This window comes from Pistacia vera, unplaced genomic scaffold, assembly GCF_008641045.1.
Source record: "Pistacia vera cultivar Batoury unplaced genomic scaffold, PisVer_v2 Contig698, whole genome shotgun sequence".
In the NCBI taxonomy this organism is placed as follows: Eukaryota; Viridiplantae; Streptophyta; class Magnoliopsida; order Sapindales; family Anacardiaceae; genus Pistacia; species Pistacia vera.
Window position 1 is genome coordinate 145,081 of NW_022196554.1, and position 22,272 is coordinate 167,352.

Genomic DNA, 22,272 nt, shown 5'->3' on the forward strand with positions numbered 1-22,272 from the left:
TCTATCAAACTAGTGTAAAGGGCGAAATCCGATTCTAATGGAACTTCAAGGAGGTTGCCTTGAAGAAGTGGATGTAGGAGGCTTGTGGATATAGTTCCGAACCACTATATATCTCTAAGAATTTCTTCTCTCTCAACTCATTTATTATTCCTTGCATATTTACTTGAACATCATTATTGCTTGCTTTCATTCATTGCTCATATTTATTACTCTCTCATTTATTGCACACAATTGTTTATCTTCATTGATCATAATCATACTCATTTATTGCTTATCATTGTTGTTGTTTTAAGTTCTTAACTTGTATGGTTGGTGAAAGTTTTTATTCCGCAATTATTTTTATAGATTCCTATTCACCTCTTCTCTAGGAATAGTTTGCCATATAGGGTTTTACAAAGTTGATTTTGTTTCCTATTTTAAAGCTACTACACAAGGTATTTGGTTGAGAAGTTTCATTTTTGGTCTCGGAGTTGTTGAACCTATCTCTAGGCCAATAAGGTTATATTGTGACAATTTTGCTACTATGTTCTTTTCTAAGAACAATAAGAGTGGAAGTCAAACTAAACACATCGACATTAAGTACTTAGCAATAAGAGAGCACATTAAAGCTAAAGAAGTGCTCATTGAACACATACATATCGAGCAGATAATTGTTGATCCTCTTAACAAAAGACATGCCATCAAAGACTTTCAAAGATCATGTAGTTCACATGGGACAACGTCCCAATTTGTCACTTTGAGAGGTAATACTTTCATTCTCTGAAACTTTGTAATTTAGTTTGTTTTCTCTTTTCAAGTCGTATACATTTTGGTTAAAGAATAACAAACATTCTTAAGGACCTGGAACAAACATTTGAGGTTTGTTCATGAAGTAATATTCCACATTTATGAGTTTATTTAGAAAGAGAATAATTGCATGGTAATACATAAAAGGTAATACTTGTTTCAAAAAAGACTTACCGCTATGATTCATGCAATTCCATTTTTCTAATTAAACATAAACAATATATAACTACTATGTTGTGGATTGTGTAATAAAAGTTTGGACCAAGTGAGAGAATGTTAGAAATTTTATTTAATTAAAATTACATATTTGGTCCTACACTTTTTTTAATATGTAGTTTTTAATAAATAGATAACTGCTGAGCAGTTACATTTTCCCATGAGCAGTTGTCTTTGATGGAAAGACAACTGCTTATATAATGGGAAAGGTTGCAGTTCCCATTAACGCAATTTTCACCCTAAAAACCATCGCATTGAAAATTTTAGTTAATTGGAAGACTTTGTAAAAAAAAAAAATATACAAAAAATAAAATAAATAAAATTAGGAGGAGATAGAAGCGTGAGGGTTAAAAGGCCAGAATTAACACAAAAGAAGTTCTACAACAATTGCTATGATTGGAGGTTAGTATTACATTCATTTACTTCCGCTGCATTTAATAAATGTGTATAAACATGTATATGGATAGTTAATGATGACTTTATACATGTTATTAATATGAATGTGATTTTACATGATTGATCTAACAGTTGTAACTTAAATAATAAATATTCACTTCTTAAGTTACAACTCTTAGGTATTTTATAAACATATTAAAAAAAAATATGGAGAATAATATCCGTCTTATAAAAGAGTAACAAAAATATGTTTATGTAGTTTTTAGGATTTTGAGAATGAAGAATGGAATATAATGGAATGGGATTATATATTTACTTATTATCAGGAATGTTCAGGGAATGATATGAAATATATGTTATATGGACAAAAATATCTTCAAATTTAAAATATTATCTTTAAGTCAAAAATTAGAGTTATGTTTTTAAATAAAAAATAATTCTATAAATAATAATAAACATATTTACTATTATATTTTTTTAAGATCTTTATCTTTTTCCATTAGCAATAAATACTCTAATTCAAAAAAATCAATACATATATAATAAATAAATACACAATTTTAGAAGTACAACATTTAATCTTTGCATATCAAAACAAGCAAGGTAATATCATCATATGATAGGATAAGTTCAGGCTTTGTGGTGAATTTGGGGTTATTGTAGCTTCTTCCATAATCATTTATTGCATAATCTATAATCCAAAAAATATTTGATAAATTAATTTAAAAGTTAATAGCAGTGTTCTAAAAACCGGACCAGACCAATCAGTCCAACTGGTCCAACCGATGATTGCACCCTCTCCAGTCCGGCTTATCATTTTTAACTATTCACCAAATCCTTAATCTGATCGCTGGCAAACGAGAGGCTACCAAGTGTCGGGGTTAGAGGGTTTTTGTAAAGTGGAGGTCGGTAGTTTAAGAGGTGGTGTCAAATTGAGTTTTGGACGCCGAAATCAGCTGGAATTTGGCCAGAAAAATCAACCCAATACGCAAGTCACAGTCAAAGAACGGGGGGCTACCAAGTGTCGAGGTTAGATGGGTCTTGTAGAGTGGAGGCCAATGGTTCAGGCGGTGGTGTCAGATTGAATTTTGGACGCAGGAATCAATCAGAATTTGGCCAAAAAATCAACACAATCATGGCAATGTTCGCAAGTCACGACTGGCAAACAGAGAGCTACCAAGTTCGGATATAGAGTGTTTTTGTAGAGTAGAGGAAGATGGTTCAGGTGGTGGTGTCGGGGAATTTTAGACGCAGGAATCAGTTAGAATTTGACCAAAAAAATCAACACAATCAGGGCATTGTTCGCAAGTCACGACCGGCAAATAGAGGGCTACCAAGTTCAAATTTAGAAGGGTTTTGTAAAGTGGAGGATGATGGTTTAGGTGGTGGTGTCGGATTGAATTTTGGCCACCAGATCAACCGGAATTGGCTGGAAAAATCAATTTAGGTTCAGATTGTAGGGGTGTATTTGATATATTTTAAACCTACAAGGACTGCTTTATTTTTCAAGGGTGTGTTTGCAAGATTTCAAACTTTCTGGATCTACAACAGGCCATCATTTTAACCGGTCAGATCGATAAAACTAAGACCTGATCACTTGGCCGGGTGACATCCCGGGTCGAGTTTCAAAACATTAGTTAATATACAACAAGCTAATTATGAAATAATCTACTTTATAGACGGATTCCAAAAGGTGAACTTGTCAACTATCAGTTGCTGGTGATGGTCGATTGTTACTGACGGAAAATTCTCTTGCAACGAGTGAGCCAACATGGTTGCACTCATCGGCAGGCGATTTATGCAACTGTGCCAGTAGTGTTGCAACTAGCGTTTTGGCCACAATGGTCCACAAATTTCGACCGATACTTTATTGGCCCTTTACGATCAATGTCTAGTTTTGAGAACATTGCAGACATGGTTGCACTCGTCAATAGGAAATTTGTGTAATCTGCCGGTGATGTGCACTCCCTCGCCGGCGGAAATTTTTTGGTAGTGACAACTACCGGCCAATTTTCAATTATTGAAAATTTTAAACCTTTTAATGAAAATAATTAAATTTTAATATAATCAAGAAAGAAAAAAATATGTAAAAAGTACTTATTTTGATCTTTTTGCATGAGTTATATCTCATTTCTCAAAATTAGGGTAAGCGATTCCAAGTACCCTGTAATTTTGAAGAGCCAAAACCGACTGGTTCCTAAGATTTGGAATTGAAACTGGAACCAATCGGTTCCGGTTCTTAGATTCCTGGAACTGGAACCTAAAATGCAGGTTCTGGTCCTTACCACAGGCACCCTATAATATCAATTACCCCCTATTCATTTAAAAAAATGACAAATACACTCTAGAAATTTACAAAGACACCCTGATAATTAATAATATTTATAAATATTATAGTTACTAGAGTGAAAATGAAGTTTTTGAATTTGCCCATAAGTTAAATTTACATTAATTGTGACAAAATAATCAAATTAAATATTAATATGATTTATGAATCTTTAATTAAATAATTAGTAAAAAAAAAATTTACGTCATTAATTTAAGTTTGATTACAAAACACTACATTTCTTAATATACCATGACTTCATGAGTTGTCATACTATAATGTTATAATTAATTAAATATTTATCATTTAATTAAGTAATATATTAATATCGTCAATTTTCATATATAATTACTAATTATTATAGATATACTTAGAACTTGATAATAAAGTAAATATTATTCTATCAAATATACTATTTATTCAAAAATAATTCTTTTAATAACATTAAAACACTTTTAATTGGATCCTAATTCTAATTATATAATTAATTAATCAAATAATCATGAATCTCATCCATTTTTATTCTCTTATAAGTCTTATACTTTAAATATATATATATAGACAATGTACTGACTTGCCACATCACCGACGTGTATCTTCATTCTATTTTGGATTTTTGATATGCAAAATTACAATAGACCTCCCATTCTTTTAATACTCTTTCCAGTCCTGGTTCCAAGACAGGTTCCATCCCGAATACCTAACCTGGTTCCCGTCTAGATTCCGGTTCAGTTATGGTTTCTGCACATGCAAGAACTAGAACCAAAACCAAAACCAAAATTGGACCCGCACAATGTTGATTCCAAAAAATTGAAACTGAAACTGACCCTATAAAGGCCATTTCGATTCCTATTCTACCCTTACCCATGCTCACCCTACTCAAAATCATAAATAATTTGAAAGTTTAACAAAACAATCACCTCATGATTTTTTTTTAAAAAAAATGTTTTATTTCAAAAATTGACCTATAAGTAATTATGGGACAAATTATAACAATCTCAAACTAAGCCCTAATAACCACCACCAATATTTTATGCTATGCCAAAATTGGGCTTCAAGTCACATAACAATTTAGGGGTGTTTGTCTGAGCTTATGAAAGTTAGCAAGTGCTTAAGCTAATTTTAGCTTATAAGCATTTGAAATTTTAACTTAGACTTGTTTGGTTAAAATACTTATAAGTGACTGATAAGTAATTGACGTATTTGATAAAATGTGGCTTATAAGTACATTTTATTATAAAATGACTAAAAAGGTACTACATTAATAAGGGTATACTATAGAATTTTAAAATTAAACAAGGATAATGTGGTAATATACTTTGTCAAACTAGTTTATAAGCAGAATGCTTATAAGAAAAAAAAAAAAAAAAAGTACCTCCCTCTAACTTTTTTTTTTTTGCTTATAAGCTCAACTTATAAACTCAAAAAAGTTAAAAACAACAGGTCAGCTTAATTTAGAGCTTAAAGCTAGTTTGATCAGCTTATAAGCTTAGACAAACACCCTCTAATAGTTATGGTTTCTTACCTATATAAATCATCTATTTTTTATTTTTTTATTTTTTTTTTTTTTTGGTTTTCCTAGAGCAAAAATTATAAAAGGAATTATATTACATTAGTCGAGAAAACAATTTAAAAATCTATTTCATAACTTTAAACAGATAAAATATTTGTAACCTATTAATCTCTTATCATATATTGAGGCCCATAAAATTCACACGATAAGTTTATCATATAACTATTTTAAAGTTCTTTAAATAATTCTTGTTCATAATATAAATTAACTCATCTTTATATAAATATAAATATAAATATTATTTTAATTATTAATTTAGTATACAATAAAGATGTGTTTGTTTGTCTTGTTAATTAATCCTTGATAGGAAAAGTCTACGCACAGAAATATGCTACCTTGTTAACACATCAACCCATCAACTGAATCAAGCTGATAAAACTCTCATTGTTTTGCAATAAGACTTTTTTTTAATCTTATTTAAATTAATGTGTAGAACTAGAATAATATTATTTGTGAAAACCATTTCAAATCCTTGTATTTCCAACTCTCAAGACAACTTTCCTAATTTTTTTTCTCAAAAATGACTTCTGAAACCCTCAATTGAGTGGAAGAGTTCTGGTGATTATTTGATTTTGGCAACATCGTAAATGTCTGCATAACACCATTTAACTAATTCTCAGAGTTTTTCAAAGGTCGAAATTGGTGCTTTCTTTGCCATAAACCAAAACAAAATTTTCCATTATTTTATAGACGTTTCTCTCAACTCAGGATGCAAATTTGGGAGCCAGTAAAGCAAATCAACATGTTTTAAGTTTTCACTACTTCAAGTACAACAACTAAAGATTAATAATTCAAAAATTTAGCCAAAGACAACAATTCATTAGACAGAACTAAACTAGGAAAATTGGTCTACAGAAACTTCGTTGGAAGAAAATTACAAAAACTAATCAACAAACATTATAAGAATCCATAAAATAAGCATAAAGTAGGAAAATTAAAAACCAAATGTTTGATCTACTCTTCATCTTTCTTTTTCTTCTTTTTCTTCTTCTCACTTTTATCAGTTTCACCGTTATCGACAGCCTTAGCCTCCTCAGCTTCTTTGTCTTTCTTCTTCTTTTTCTTCTTCTCGGACTTATCTGTTTCAGGTGAACCAGGTTCATCCTTATCTTTGTGCTTCTTTTCCTTCACCTTCTCAGTCTTCTCCCCTTTTTCTGTTTCTACATCACCATTCTCTTTGTCCTTCTTTTTCTTTTTCTTCTTCTCTTTCTTCTCATCTTCAACCTTCTCTGCCCCATCTTCCTTCTCAATCTCCGCATGTTCAAGTTTAGCCTTCTTAGCAGGCAAAAGAGGGGTATCACCGCTCTCATCAAGTTTGCGTTTGCGCCCTTCTCCATCTTCCTCATCCTTTTTTTTCTTCTTCTTTTTCTTTTCCTTCTCCCCATCAGCAGTCTCTTTATTTGCCACAGCTGGTTCTGCTGCAGCTGCAAGACCTGCAACCACAGAATCCCCACCAGTAGGCAAAACCACATTTCTCAACCACTCTGTTGGAGTTTTCTCATTCGGCTTCCCATGCTTGTCCAACTTCCCTTCTGCAATCAATTTCTTCTTCATAGAAGCCCTCGGCCCCAACCCCCATTTTCTCGGGTATGTGTCCCTATCCATCACCACCCTCTTAATCCTTGCCACCACACCATGATCACAAGTAGCCATCACAGCAGTAGTCATTTCCGCAATCCCCAATGCAACAGCTTCCCCCTTCGTAGTCATCAGCACAACTTCCTCCCCAACCTCAATATCATTCTCAAACCTCAACAGCCCAGGAATCATCAACTTCGCCCCATAACAAATAGCATTCACGGTGCTATCCTTAACAACCAACCTCTTATAACTCGTCAACAGCACTTCAAGCGGCATAATCACTCGCCTCAAATAACTCTCGTCCCTATAATTATCATGCATCCATTGTGCATCCATCACATCATGCATTGTCACCATGTTATCATTCTCCCCCGAAATCCCAGATCTCACCCTCCTCAACTCCTGCATATGTCCACCAACACCAAGAATCAAACCCAAATGCACACACATCGTTCTCACGTAAGTACCCGCCTCGCACGAAATCCAGAAAACAACCAAATGCTTATCAGCATCATACTCAAGCAACTTGCTTTCATAAATAGTCCTAATCCTAAGCTGTCTTTTGACCGCCGAAATCAACGGCGGCCTCTGAAACACAGCCCCAGTTAAAGTTTCAAGTGCCCGAGCCACTTTCGCAACATCGGGAACTTTATCGTGCAGTCTCGCAACACAAACATACTCTTTCCCAGCACCTTGTTGCGACTTAACAAGACGAGTAGCTCTATCAATACAAACAATTAAGTTACCGGTAACTTTAGGGTCTAAAGTACCACTATGACCAGTTTTTTCAACCCTAAGAATCCGTTTAATCCACGCGACGACCTCGTGCGAAGACGGGTTTGCAGGTTTATCAAGATTCAAAACACCGTACCTGATATACTCAGCGAGCGGGCGCTTAAGAGGGGAGAAACCGGAGGGGAGAGGAGTGTAGTGTCCGGTTCGTACATTGAGGCGGTCGTAGTTTTTCAACAAGATTGGCCACTGAGAAGTGTCCAAAGAGGGAGTGAAGCTCTGGGGCTTGATTAAGAAATCTTTGGCTGTGTCGGTGTCAGTGGGTTCGGTGCCTGGTTCGGCCGTGGATGATTTCTTTTTGTGCTTTTTCTTCTCGGAGCGAGAGAGCTCAATATCGGTCATGGTTAAGATAGGGCAAATTTAGGGTTTAATGATTAGGGTTTTGGTTGAGAGGTGGCTGAGTGAAAGAGATGGAAATGAGGATTTATAGGGGTTAGGGTTTTGGGGGGTTTAGGGAAGAAGGTGATGGAGGAATGAGTTATCAAGAACCAAGTGAACTTCATTTGGTTTGGGCTCGTTCTTTTTTTTTTTTTTTTTTTCTGGAATTGGGCTTTTCTTCATGTTATTAGATTGGGCTTGAGGTTGCATGTATATGGATAACCTTTAGCCGAAGGATCAGTTTTTGGAAGACAAAAGAGTAGAACTAAAAAGTAAACTACTTTTTCCCACCAAATAATAGCTTAATCACTTATTCCACCCACTAACTTTTAAAATATCACTTTAGTCCCTAAATTTATATTCCGTTTCCGATTCCAGCATCGTTGCAATCTCATACCACTACTATTCTCTTTCCCGATCATCACTCACTAAAACCCGTCAAACCCTACTTTCACCGACCACGCCAATCGCCAACAATTTAGCGATTAAGGGCAATCGCCTCTTCCAAGTCAAATTTCGACCAATCCCAATCACCAATCCAAACTTCCATCACGAAAAGACTCATTGGCCTCTCCTCTTCAAAAGACCTAATAGTCTGGATCGAGTTTGATCTCTATTCGTCGCCGGCATATGAATTTGTATAGTAAAGTGGTATTTTAAAAATATGTGGGTGGAAAATTGTCATTAAACCATTATTTGGGTGGAAACTTTAGCTCGCTACCGGAAAACATTTCGGGTCCGTTTGGTTTGTTATTTTGGATAGGATTTTGGGAATAATATTGGATAGTTGAATATAGACTTGGCAAACGGGCGGGTTGGGCGAGTATGGTCTGGGTAGCAACGGGTCACGGGTTAACGGGTGAAAAATTCTCACGGGTCGACATTTTCATGATCCGTACCCGCCCGTGCGGACATGGGTCACCCATGAAAATGGAAGCAGCTTTTTACATTTTTCATATTTTTTACTGTTTTCCATATTAAACTTATTAGTTATTAACTTATTATATTAAATAAATGGATGATTAAATTAAATTTGATTAGATTTCACTAACATTATTAATTCAATATTAATATTTTTCATATTTATATCAAACTCCACCATATAGATAATAGAATTAGTAAACACTAAACATACATAGTAATTACTAATTAGTAAACACTAAACATATAAAATTGTTTAACATTCAACATACATAACATAGTAAACACTAAATAATTAAACGTATATAATTGTTTAACCAAAGTACCAAACACACTAAACAAATAAATCCTCCCTTGATTATGCAATCTCCTTCCCCCGCCCTTGACTTAATGGCACAACCAGCTGAACATCATGAATTTCATCTTCAACAATTAACAAGATATAAGTTAACAATTGTAACATATTAACAAACAAAAATATTAAAACATATGAAATATAAGTTAAAATGTTACCTTTAACTTCATATCCAGAAATCCATGTCCTGGTGCATATCAAAGACTCTGCATTCTCCGGTAAAAGTGAACTTCGATATTTACTTAGCACTTTGCTACCAATACTGAAACTGGATTCCGAAGCAACAATCGTTATTGGTATACTCATCACATCACGGGCCATCATCGAAAGTATCGGGAATCGATCACTATTTTTCTTTCAATGGTCCAGGACATCCAAATTGCAAAATTTGATGCGATCAAACCTTGCCTCTCCCAAATAAGTATCCAATTCGGACTTCTTAGTAGCACTAAAGTCACTCTTGTAGTAGTTAAATTTCTGCACTATTTAAATATTTAAATTTAATAAAGCAAAATTACAAAATAAAGAAAACTTTATTAATCACAAGAATATAAAAATATTTAGGGAGTATTGACTTACACAAATATCATCTCCAATGATATTAGGATTACTAGCTTGTACGCAATCATCTCCAGTGGGAACCTCATGGCCACTTAGACTCTCATAAGCAGCAAAAAGCCTATACAACTCCTGTTGCACCAACTCCAACTTTTTTGTTGCAACTACTGAGCCATCAACTTTTTTGTAACAAAACTCAACAAACTCAAACTTTAAACGTGGGTCCAGAATTACTGCAATTGCTAACACAACAGTATAAGAATCCCAATATTTGTCAAATTTTCCTTTCATTTGACTTGCCATGGTATTAAGAACTTCATCCTCATTTTCCATCTCTTCGTATAAACGCACTTGAATTCTCCACACATTTCTGAGATGCAAGATTGCTGTGGGGTACTGGGAACCCGAAAAAAGAGTAATGATCTCATAAAACGGTTGCAAAAACTTGCAAATCCTCTCGCCCCTATCCCATTCTTCATTTGAAGGACAACTTTTATAATTGGGATCTATTAGTGCCAAATGAACAAACACACGACGGTATATTAACGCACTTTCAAGCATTAAATAAGTGGAATTCCATCTCGTGGGAACATCCATTCGCAATCCTTTTGAGCTTATTACACCAATTTGTTTAACAAATTCTCCAAACTTCATTCTTTTAGTCTCACTTCCTTTAACATATTTCACACTTTCACAAATTTTATGCAAAGCCACGCTACTCACCTTTAACCCTTCTTGGACTATGAGATTCAAGATATGTGCACAACATCGTATTGAACAATTTAGGGGTGTTTGTCTGAGCTTATGAAAGTTAGCAAGTGGTATAAGCTAATTTTAGCTTATAAGCATTGAAATTTTAAGCTTAGAGTGTTTGGTTAAAATACTTATAAGGACTGATAAGTAATTGACGTATTTGATAAATGTGGCTTATAGTACATTTTATTATAAATGACTAAAAAAGGTACTACATTAAATAAGGGTACTATAGAATTTTAAATTAAACAAGGATAATGTGGTAATATACTTTGTCAAACTAGTTTTAAGCAGAATGCTTATAAGAAAAAAAAAAAAAAGTACCTCTCTAACTTTTTTTTTTTTTTGCTTATAAGCTCAATTATAAACTCAAAAAAGTATAAACAAACAGGTCAGCTAATTTAGAGCTATAGCTAGTTTGATCAGCTTATAAGCTTAGACAAACACCTCTAAATAGTATGGTTTCTAACCTATATATCAATAACATTTTTTATTTTTTTTTTTTTTTTTTTTTGGTTTTCTAGAGCAAAAAATTATAAAAGGAATATATTACTATATAGTCGAGAAAACAATTTAAAAATCTATTTTAACTTTAAACAGAAAAATATTGTAACCTAATTAAATCTCTTATCATTAATTGAGGCCCATAAAATTCACACGATAAGTTCATATAACTATTTTAAAGTTCTTTAAATAATTCTTGTCATAATATAAATTAACTCATCTTTATATAAAATAAATATAAATATAATATATTTTAATTATTAATTTAGTATACAATAAAAGATGTGGTTTGTCTTGGTAATAATCCTTGATAGGAGAAAGTCTACGCACAGAATATGCTATGTTAACACATCAACCCATCAAGCTGAAAACTCTAATTGTTTTGCAATAAGACTTTTTTTAATCTTATTAATTAATGGTGAACTAGAATAATATTATTTGTGAAAACCATTTCAAATCCTTGTATTTCAATTCTCAAGACAACTTCCTAATTTTTGTCGCAAAAATGACTTCTGAAACCCACAATTGAGTGGAAGAGTGCTGGTGATTATTTGATTTTGGCAACATCGTAAATGTCTGCATAACACCATTAACTAATTTCAGAGTTTTTCAAAGGTCGAAATTGGTGCTTTCTTTGCCATAAACCAAAACAAAATTTTCATTATTTTATAGACGTTTCTCTCAACTCAGGATGCAAATTTGGGAGCCAGTAAAGCAAATCAACATGTTTAAGTTTTCACTAATCAAGTACAACAACTAAAGATTAATAATTCAAAAATTTATCCAAAGACAGCAATTCATTGACAGAACTAAACTAGGAAAATTGGTCTACAGAAACTTCGTTGGAAGAAAATTACAAAAACTAATCAACAAACATTATAAGAATCCATAAATAAGCATAAAGTAGGAAAATTAAAACAAATGTTTGATCTACTCTTCATCTTCTTTTTTCTTTTCTTCTCTCACTTTATCAGTTTCACCGTTATCGACAGCCTTAGCCTCCTCAGCTTCTTTGTCTTTCTTCTCTTTTTCTTCTTCCCGGACTATATCTGTTTCAGGTGAAAAGGTTCACCTTATCTTGTGCTTCTTTTCTTCACCTTCTCAGTCTCTCCCTTTTTCTGTTTCTACATCACCATTCTCTTTGTCCTTTTTCTTTTTCTTTTCTTTTTTCTCATCTTCACACTTCTCTGCTCATCTTCTTCTCAATTCCGCAGTTCAAGTTTAGCCTTTAGCAGGCAAAAGAGGGGTATCACGCTCATCAAGTTTGCGTTTGCGCCCTTCTCCATCTTCCTCATCCTTCATTTTCTTCTTTTTCTTTTCCTTCTCCCATCAGCAGTCTCTATTTGCCACAGCTGGTTCTGCTGCAGCTGCAAGACCTGCAACCACAGAATCCCCACAGTGAGCAAAACCACATTTCTCAACCATCTGTTGGAGTTTTCTCATTCGGTCCCATGCTTATCCAACTTCCCTTCTGCAATTAATTTTTCTTCATAGAAGCCCTTGGCCCCAACCCCCATTTTCTCGGGTATGTATCCCATATCCAACCCTCTTAATCCTTGCCACCACACACAGATCACAAGTAGCCATCACAGAGTAGTCATTTCGCAATCCCAATGCAACAGCTTCCCCTTCGTAGTCATCAGCACAACTTCCTCCCCAACTCAATATCATTCTCAAACCTCAACAGCCCAGGAATCATCAACTTCGCCCATAACAATAGCATTCACGTGGCTATCCTAAAAAAACACCTCTTATAACTCGTCAACAGCACTTCAAGGGCATAACACTCGCCTCAATAAACTCTCGTCCCTAAATTATCATACCCATTGTGCATCCATCACATCATGCATTGTCACCATGTTATCATTCTCCCCCGAAATCCCAGATTCACCTCCTCAACTCTTGCATATGTCACCAACACCAAGAATCAAACCCAAATGCACACACATCGTTCTACCGTAAGACCCGCCTCGCACGAAACCAGAAAACAACCAATGCTTATCAGCATCATACTCAAGCAACTTGCTTTATAAATAGTCCAATCCTAAGCGTCTTTGACCGCCGAAATCAACGGCGGCCTCTGAAACACAGCCCAGTTAAAGTTTCAAGTGCCCGAGCCACTTTCGCAACATCGGGAACTTTATGTGCAGTTCGCAACACAAACATACTCTTCCCAGCACCTTGTTGCGACTTAACAAGACGAGTAGCTCTATAATACAAACATAAGTTACCGGTAACTTTAGGGTCTAAAGTACCACTATGACCAGTTTTTTCAACCTAAGAATCCGTTTAATCCACGCGACGACCTCGTGCGAAGACGGGTTTGCAGGTTTATCAAGATTCAAAACACCGTACCTGATATACTGCGAGCGGGCGCGCTTAGAGGGGAGAAACCGGAGGGGAGAGGAGTGTAGTGTCGGTTCGTACATTGAGGCGGTCGTAGTTTTCAACAAGATTGGCCACTGAGAAGTGTCCAAAGAGGGAGTGAAGCTCTGGGGCTTGATTAAGAATCTTTGGCTGTGTCGGTGTCAGTGGGTTCGGTGCCTGGTTCGGCGTGGATGATTTCTTTTTGTGCTTTTTCTTCTCGGAGCGAGAGAGTCAATATCGGTCAGGGTAAGATAGGGCAAATTTAGGGTTTAATGATTAGGGTTTTGGTTGAGAGGTGGCTGAGTGAAAGAGATGGAAATGAGGATTTATGGGGTTAGGGTTTTGGGGGGTTTAGGGAAGAAGGTGATGGAGGAATGAGTTCTCTACTTTATTGGCCCTTTACGGATCAATGTCATAGTATTTGAGAACATTGCAGACATGGTTGCACTCGTCAATAGGAAATTTGTGTAATCATGCCGGTGATGTCGACTCACTCGCCGCGGGAGAATTTTTTGGTAGTGACAACTACCGGCCAATTTTCAATTATTGAAAATTTTAAACCTTTTAATGAAAATAATTAAATTTTAATATAATCAAGAAAGAAAAAAATATGTAAAAAGTACTTATTTTGATCTTTTTGCATGAGTTATATCTCATTTCTCAAAATTAGGGTAAGCGATTCCAAGTACCCTGTAATTTTAGAAGAGCCAAAACCGACTGGTTCCTAAGATTTGGAATTGAAACTGGAACCAATCGGTTCCGGTTCTTAGATTCCTGGAACTGGAACCTAAAATGCAGGTTCTGGTTCCTTACCCAGGCACCCTATAAAATATCAATTACCCCCTATTCATTTAAAAAAAATGACAAATACACTCTAGAAATTTACAAAGACACCCCTGATAATTAATAATATTATATAAATATTATAGTTACTAGAGTGAAAATGAAGTTTTTGAATTTGCCCATAAGTTAAATTTACATTAATTGTGACAAAATAATCAAATTAAATATTAATATGATTTATGAATCTTTAATTAAATAATTAGTAAAAAAAAAAATTTACGTCATTAATTTAAGTTTGATTACAAAACACTTACATTTCTTAATATACCATGACTTCATGAGTTGTCATACTATAATGTTATAATTAATTAAATATTTAATCATTTAATTAAGTAATATATTAATATTCGTCAATTTATCATATATAATTACTAATTTATTATAGATATACTTAGAACTTGATAATTAAAGTAAATATTATTCTATCAAATATACTATTTTATTCAAAAATAATTCTTTTAATAACATTAAAACACTTTTAATTGGATCCTAATTCTAATTATATAATTAATTAATCAAATAATTCATGAATCTCATCCATTTTTATTCTCTTATAAGTCTTAATCTTATAATATATATATATATAGACAATGTACTGACTTTGCCACATCACCGACGTGTATCTTCATTCTATTTTGGATTTTTGATATGCAAAATTACAATAGACCTCCCATTCTTTACTAATACTCTTTCCAGTCCTGGTTCCAAGACAGGTTCCATCCCGAATACCTAACCTTGGTTCCCAGTCTAGATTCCGGTTCAGTTATGGTTTCTGCACATGCAAGAACTAGAACCAAAACCAAAACCAAAATTGGACCCGCACAATGTTGATTCCAAAAAATTGAAACTGAAACTGACCCTATAAAGGCCAATTTCGATTCCTATTCTACCCGTTACCCATGCTCACCCCTACTCAAAATCATAAATAATTTGAAAGTTTAACAAAACAATCACCTCATGGATTTTTTTTTTTAAAAAAAATTGATTATTTCAAAAATTGACCTATAAGTAATTATGGGACAAATTATAACAATCTCAAACTAAGCCCTAATAACCACCACCAATATTTTATGCTATAGCCAAAATTGGGCTTCAAGTCACATTAACAATTTANTACTGATCTAAAATGATTTAAAGAAAAATTAAGAAAGTCTCCTCTGAGTGTTTGTTATACAAAAGAGAATGCAATTCTTAGAACGTCTATCAATGTTTTATGGTCATTTGAGGAAATCACAAATACACTTGCTATCCTTCTGTTTAATGTCTATTAAACCAGGGGTACATTTACTAACAAAATAGTCCTTCAACTTAATTGACGGTGCAAACTTAACAAAATAGTCAAACAAATAAATGAACTGACCAAATCAATAAATGAGCTGAAAGTCTAAAACCACAACCCACCCACTCACCTAGTAACAGACTGTTACGAAAACAAATATTCAATTCAACTACAAAATATTTAAAGGTCTTGCCCACCTGCTGTGCTGCTGCTGTCGTGAGAGGAGACTGCTGCTGCTGTGCTGGTGCTGCCGTGAGTGAGATCTGCTGCTGCCGTGAACTGCTGCTGTTGCTGCCGTGCTGGTGCTGCCGTGAGAGGAGACTGCTGCTGTCGTGCTGGTGCTGCCGTGAGTGAGACTTGCTGCTGCCGTGACCTGCTGCCGCTGCCGTGACCTGCTGCTGCCGTTAGAGAAGTCAAAGAATGAGGGATCGTGGAGCTGCTGTGAGAGTAAGAGAGTGAGGGAGTGGAGCTGCTGTGAGAGGACTGGAGCAGTGGAGGTTGTGGAGCTGCTGTGGAAGAGAATGGCTGCGTTTTTTTTCTTTTCTCTAATAAGTTTTGCTATTTTACTTTAGATTAGGGTTTGAGTTGAGTGAGATGTGAGACAGTGTCACAGTGAGAGGATGAGACAAGTCATTCTGATTCAGCAGTTTTTTTCTTTTTTTAAATTTTGAATTTGCGGGTCAGCGGGTAGTACCCGGTCCACCCGTAAAAGTCACTGGCGGGCCGGGTACGGGTTAATTTTTTACAGGTCGAGATATGTATTACCCGTACCTGCCCGTTGGGTAAGGGTACCCGTTGACCCGCGGGTACACCCGCCCGTTTGCTAGGTCTACATACAAGGCATCTCGAACAGTAGTAGCATTTACACACGCTTCAGGCTTAGAATACATCTTAGGGAATGACCACTGAATCACCCTCATCTTTAGTCTAGGGTCCAAAACAGCAGCCATAGCCATCAACAGATTATATTCCCCCCAATATTTGTCAAACTTTTCTTTCATTTTCCAAACCATGGTCCTTAAAAATCCATCTTCATCTTCACTCTTACTATCCAACATAATTTTGATTGTACAAACTTGTTTTAGAAACAAGTTTGATGTCGGATAATCACTCCTAATATGAGATTGGTCGCACCACTAAACACCTTTAAAATTTCACAAATTTTCTCTACTTTGTCCTAATCGTCCTCCTTGGGACAATAATGATAACTCATATCCCTCTCTTTCAAACAAGGAAAAACACGTCTAAACTTGATTGTCGTTGCCAACATATCATATGTTGAATTCCACCGTATTTTGTAATCAAGAATAAGCTTGCAAAACGACACTCGCTGTTGCTGAACAATCTCTACAAACACCTTTAGCCTACTCTCTGATGAATTGATATATACCACACTGTCACGAATGTCCTCAATAATGTGTCTAATTTGATAAAGACTATCTTGAACAACCAGGTTCAAGATGTGTGCACAACACCTTACATGAAACAACTTGCCCCCACATATGAGCTTCCTTGTAGCTTGGAAAATTTCCTTCAACACTTTGATTGCAACATCATTGCTTGAAGCATTGTCCATCGAGATCGTGTGGACCTTAGCTTCAATTCCCCACTCCATCAAGCACTTGAAAATTGATCAGCAATGACAATACTAGAACGGGCCGGGGGGGGGGGGGGGGGGGGGGGGGGGGGAAGGGGGTCTTGAATAAACTTCAAGACTATTATTCAACTTCAATTATCATGAATCTAATGCCAATCAACACCATGCATTCCACATCTGATTGCCAATTCCATAAATATGTGGTTAGACTATCTTTCTAACCCTTCAATATGGTCTTCAACTTTTGCCTCTCATTTTCAAACACTTATGAAAAAATAGCTTATAAGAAACAAGTGCTTATAAGTAATGTTTGAAACCCGAACCGGAAGGTGAATCGGTCAAGTGGCCGATTTTCGGTTTGGGCGGTCCAACTGGTCTGACCAACGGGTTAGACCAGTGATGTCATCAAATATATATTATATATATATATATATATATATATATTATATAATATATATATTTTTCCTCAATGGCAATTCATCTTCTCTCTCTTCTTTCTCTTTTATATTATTTTTTTTTCCTCCCTCTTTCTTCCCATTCTTTCTCTTTATACTTCTCACATGTCAGTACGTCAGTCATCTCTCTTTCTTCTTCTCTCTTTATTCATTTTTTCCCCTCTCTTCTTCTTCACTTCTTTCGTATTCCTCTTTCTCACCTCCTCTTCTCTTTCTCTTTGTCTTAGGTCTTCTTCTTTATCTTTTTTTTTCTTCTCTCTTTTCTCTCGTTCTCTTCTCTTTCTTCTTTTGCTTCTTTCAGATCTCTCCTTATCTTTCTTCTTTTCACTTTCTAATCTCGAATCAACTAAAGATGAATAAAGGTGGAAGAGAAGACGAATGAAGTTGGATTGGAAACGGAGAAAGACGTAGAAACAAAAAAAGATTAAAGAAACGAAGGCTGAAGCAAAAAAGGCATGGATTTTGCCTTTTAAAAACATCAAAATGTTGGATCGGATTTCATCTGATGCGGTTGAACCGGTAGTCTGACACTATTCTAACGGTCGGAAGCGGTTTAAATGAAATATCGAGTTTTATAATAATAAACCGGAATCATTGACGAAATGCGTTGGATCGTCCGGGTTTCAGAACATGCTTAAAGCTAATTTTAGCTTATAGCATTTGAAATTTTAAGCAATACGTATTGGTTAAAGTACTTATAATGATTGTAAGTAGTTGACGTGTTTGGTAAAATGTGGCTATAAGTACATTTTATTATAAAATGACTAAAAAGGGTATTACATAAACAAGGGTATACTAGGAATTTTAAATAAACAAGGATAATGTGATAAATATACTTGGTCAAACTAGCTATAAGCAAAAAAAAAAAAAAAAAAAAAAAAAAAAAAGTACCTCCCCGCCAACTTATTTTTTTTAGCTTATAAGCTCAAAAAAGTTATAAACAAACATGTCAGTTTAATTTTAGAGCTTATAAGCTAGTTTGACCAGCTTATAAGCTTAGACAAACACCTCCTTAATACAATCATTCTTTCAATTATTACAAAAATCAGAGTCTATTTAGGAATCTCGTACTTCATCATATTGTTCAACCCCTCTTCCTCCACAATAGAAAATGGATGCTCATGCATCAGCACTCAATGTGCAATAAGCTCCCTCATCTTAAGCATATTGAATTGGCCCTGTAGAGCAAGTAGGATGGTAGAGGTACCCCAAGAACTGGAAGCGGGAAAATTTATTTGTTGTTGCCTCAAGTTAGATTTTCTCTTTGCACACCTCTTCAAATGTCTATTGAATTGTGTAATGCTTCCAGTGGCAGTCATTTTTAGCTTAGTTTTACAGTGAATGCACTTTGTCTTCTTTGTACCACTAGGGAGAACCAGCTCCCTAAATTATGACCACACAACTGATGTCTTGGCTCTCTTCTTCCTCTATAGTGGATTGTCATTGTCCTCTACATTTTCGGGGCTACTCATACTTTGATCCGTACCACCTATGCTTGCATAAATGTTATGGCGATCAACTGCTCTGACTGTAACACAATCGTCGACGTCATCCAATGTACGGGTGCTTGAGGAACTGCCTTCCGAGGCCATACCTACAATTGAAAAATAAGACACCATCAATAAGGGAATACAAGCATACAACAAGTCAACTAGGTGCAAATTGTACCTTTATGCCTTTATTTGCTGCCACTCTCGATTATTGTTTGACCTGAATATGATTTGAGGATGATTGTACTATGTCTATGTGCTATGTTCTTTCTTTGGGTTCCTATTTCAATTTGTTTTAGTTTATAATATCTCAAATTTTTCATTTAATTCAACAGAAATCAAAATGCTCGAAAGAAGAACTTGGCCTTTTTCGATTAAAAGACTTTGGTTAGACACCACTGGTGTCTAATTATAGTTAGCAAGTTCAAGGAAACCATACAACATCTTAAAAGCAAGGCTAGTTCTTGGAGTGATGCCGATGCTCGTCCACAAAGAAATTTTTTTTCTCTACCATCAACTTCTTTAAACTCTTTAAACCTACCACAGAGAAACTCTTTAAATAGAATATCAGCAACGGTACATATGTTATTGAATTGTGTAGTATATGCCATATTCAATAAACCATGTCTACAACGATAACAAGCCTTGCTACATATGCTATTAAGGTTTTTATATGCCATAATCAAACATGAATTAAAAACTAAAACAACTCATAAGCGTAAAAAAGAACTCTGAAAATACCGTGGCAAATAAATAACTGTAATCCTATTTAATGCAGCTTGAGGGATTAAAGATGAGATATAAAACTCACCGGTGACTGCAAGAACACTGGATAAAGGTCATCACTTTCATGGTAGTCAGATTTCCCGATTTGGAGGTTTAGGGTTACGGTCAATTTGGGGGAGAAAAGTCAGAAAACCTCGTTTCAAGCTTTAAGGGATGAAATTGTCGTTGTTGGTGAGTGTTTTCGATCGGCGTCGGCAACGAAGCACTGATTTCATGGCGAGATCACTGTTTGGGTTTAGGGTTCTTCGGGTGAGTGTTTTGCGAATTGGAGGAAATTGGTTTGGGGGTAAATGTCATTTTACTATTTTGTACTTTTTTTGGGGGGGGGGGGGGGGGGAAGGAGGGAATGTCAGTTTTTTTTTATTTGTAATATAACAGTTCAGTCCCTCATGGTTTATAAAACTCACAAAAGCACCTTACTTACGTGAGCCAGCCCAGGCTCGTGAGCCTTTGAGCCAAGCCCCCCATGATCGAACTCGATTCGATTTATAAACCAAGTTTGAGCCGAGTCGATTCAACAATCATCGAGTCGAGTTACAAACGAGCTTCAAACGAGTCGAGTCGAGCCAGCTCGCGAGCTGCTCAACTCGTTTGACAATCCTAATTGATGCAAAATGGTTGATGTTCCTTATCTTTTACATGACAAAACTGGAAGACCCTACTTTGTTGTTTCTATTATTCTGTAGTCAAAACATAATAGTCTAGTCTATTATATGCTATTATGGATTGGATTTGATATTGATGATGGTGGTGATGCAAGATCAAACAAAAAAAAAAAAAAAGCAAAAAAATAAATGCTTTAAAGACCAAATCATTACAGATATATGGTTCATAAAAGTTTGATGAACGGAGAACTGATTTTCATCATCAGTAATCAGTATCTGAGCCTTAAACAGAACAAAATAAGAAAACCTCATTAGGGAAACCAAATTTAACTGAAACATTTAATAATATGACTCAGATCTCAAACTTCCTAGCTGAAGTGCGTTCTAAAATATAGAACCGAAACAAGCATCACATAATATGCTTGGTCCATTAAGTATGTGTAGTTCTCTTAATATGGTTTAAAGTAATTTTCATTTGATGATTACAAAACATACCATAATTTGCTTCACGGCGTTAATTAATAGAATTTGTGGATTGATATGCGTTTAGATTTTTTCTTTTTAGCTCAAACCACTTGTTCATCTGTTTGTAAAAGAAGTAGCATTGGCAGGTTTGTCAATGGAGGGTGATGATTAGCTTCTGGCAGAGATGGAATTAAGTTACAACAGCACCCAGACGGGAGGAATGGATGACAACACTACCTCCTGAGAGGAAAGTATGACTTTTCATTCTTTCTATTAGCTTGATATTTATTGTCATGGAAATTCGAAATGCCTGGTATGACTGTGCAATCAACAAAGTTTAGTAAGAGCTCTAAAGAAGGTCGAGGTGATCACACGAGTATCTGGACTTGTACTTCCGACAACAAAGCCCAAAAAGCGAAGATGAATTAAGAATTTCTTGATGTTACGAATGATTTGGTCACTAGATTTCTTGTGTTTCTGTTTACATGTTGGTTCTGCCTAATTTTTGCGGTTATTTAGAAGCATTCAACGAAGTTTCTGCAATTGCTTCAAATTAATGAAGGACAAAAGAAACGGATGAGCGCAAACGCAGACTTAGTGGATGAATACAATAAAGGGAAAGCGTTTGAAGTCTTTGGTTCAGAAACATCAAGAAGAAATTAAAAACTATTCAAAGAAGTCGAAGCAGCAATCGGAGAAAGAAGAAGAGCGGGTGAGCCAACATCCATGGAAGCCCTGGGATCGCTAGAAAGACTTTGCTCCCGGAAGGCAAAGTATCAAATTGGACTCCAAAAACATGGCTCAGGGTCTGACTTCTTGATTCTCATCAGACACTTTGCAAAGGAACTTTCTGTAAATATTTTAATATTTGTTACATGTTGATAGCTTTTGATTCACTTTAGAACAAAAATATTGGAATCTGCATACTTAGGTGTTGTAGAGAAGGGAATTAAGGAAATTCCCAGTTATCTTTAGGAATTGTGGTGTAGTTTGGAAGAATATTGAAATGAAAGAAAGATTGTTCTGTTCTTTACTTTGATTTCAATTGTAACCCACCTCTCATTGGGTATAAAAATAAGAAGTTGAGGCTCCAAACTTAGAGCAATTGATTATGAATTTTTCAATTTATAATAGTTTTGGGGTGCTTTTTAAATATTTTTCTGTTTCATATGGTCCATGTCATCAACATCTTAGCCTATGATTGCATTTTATCTTTAACGTTAAAAACTTATGCAATTGACTGAAA

At 35.1% G+C, this 22,272-nt stretch overlaps 2 protein-coding genes and 1 pseudogene across 2 annotated transcripts; all 3 read right to left on the minus strand.

Moving 5' to 3' along the window:
- Nucleotides 1-6,064: 6,064 nt before the first annotated feature.
- Nucleotides 6,065-8,142, minus strand: LOC116114001 (H/ACA ribonucleoprotein complex subunit 4-like). The gene has a single exon (XM_031400150.1). It carries the CDS (start codon nt 8,010-8,012, stop codon nt 6,252-6,254), a length of 1,761 nt encoding a protein of 586 aa, XP_031256010.1. The 5' UTR covers nt 8,013-8,142; the 3' UTR covers nt 6,065-6,251.
- A 1,539-nt stretch (nt 8,143-9,681) lies between these two features.
- LOC116113995 (zinc finger BED domain-containing protein RICESLEEPER 1-like) lies at nt 9,682-10,536 on the minus strand. Its single transcript, XM_031400144.1, has 2 exons — nt 9,904-10,536; nt 9,682-9,801 (listed from the first exon to the last, which is right to left on the minus strand). Exons 1-2 carry the CDS (start codon nt 10,534-10,536, stop codon nt 9,682-9,684), a joined length of 753 nt encoding a protein of 250 aa, XP_031256004.1.
- A 1,932-nt stretch (nt 10,537-12,468) lies between these two features.
- LOC116113996 lies at nt 12,469-16,641 on the minus strand (annotated as a pseudogene).
- Between the last annotated feature and the right edge of the window lie 5,631 nt (nt 16,642-22,272).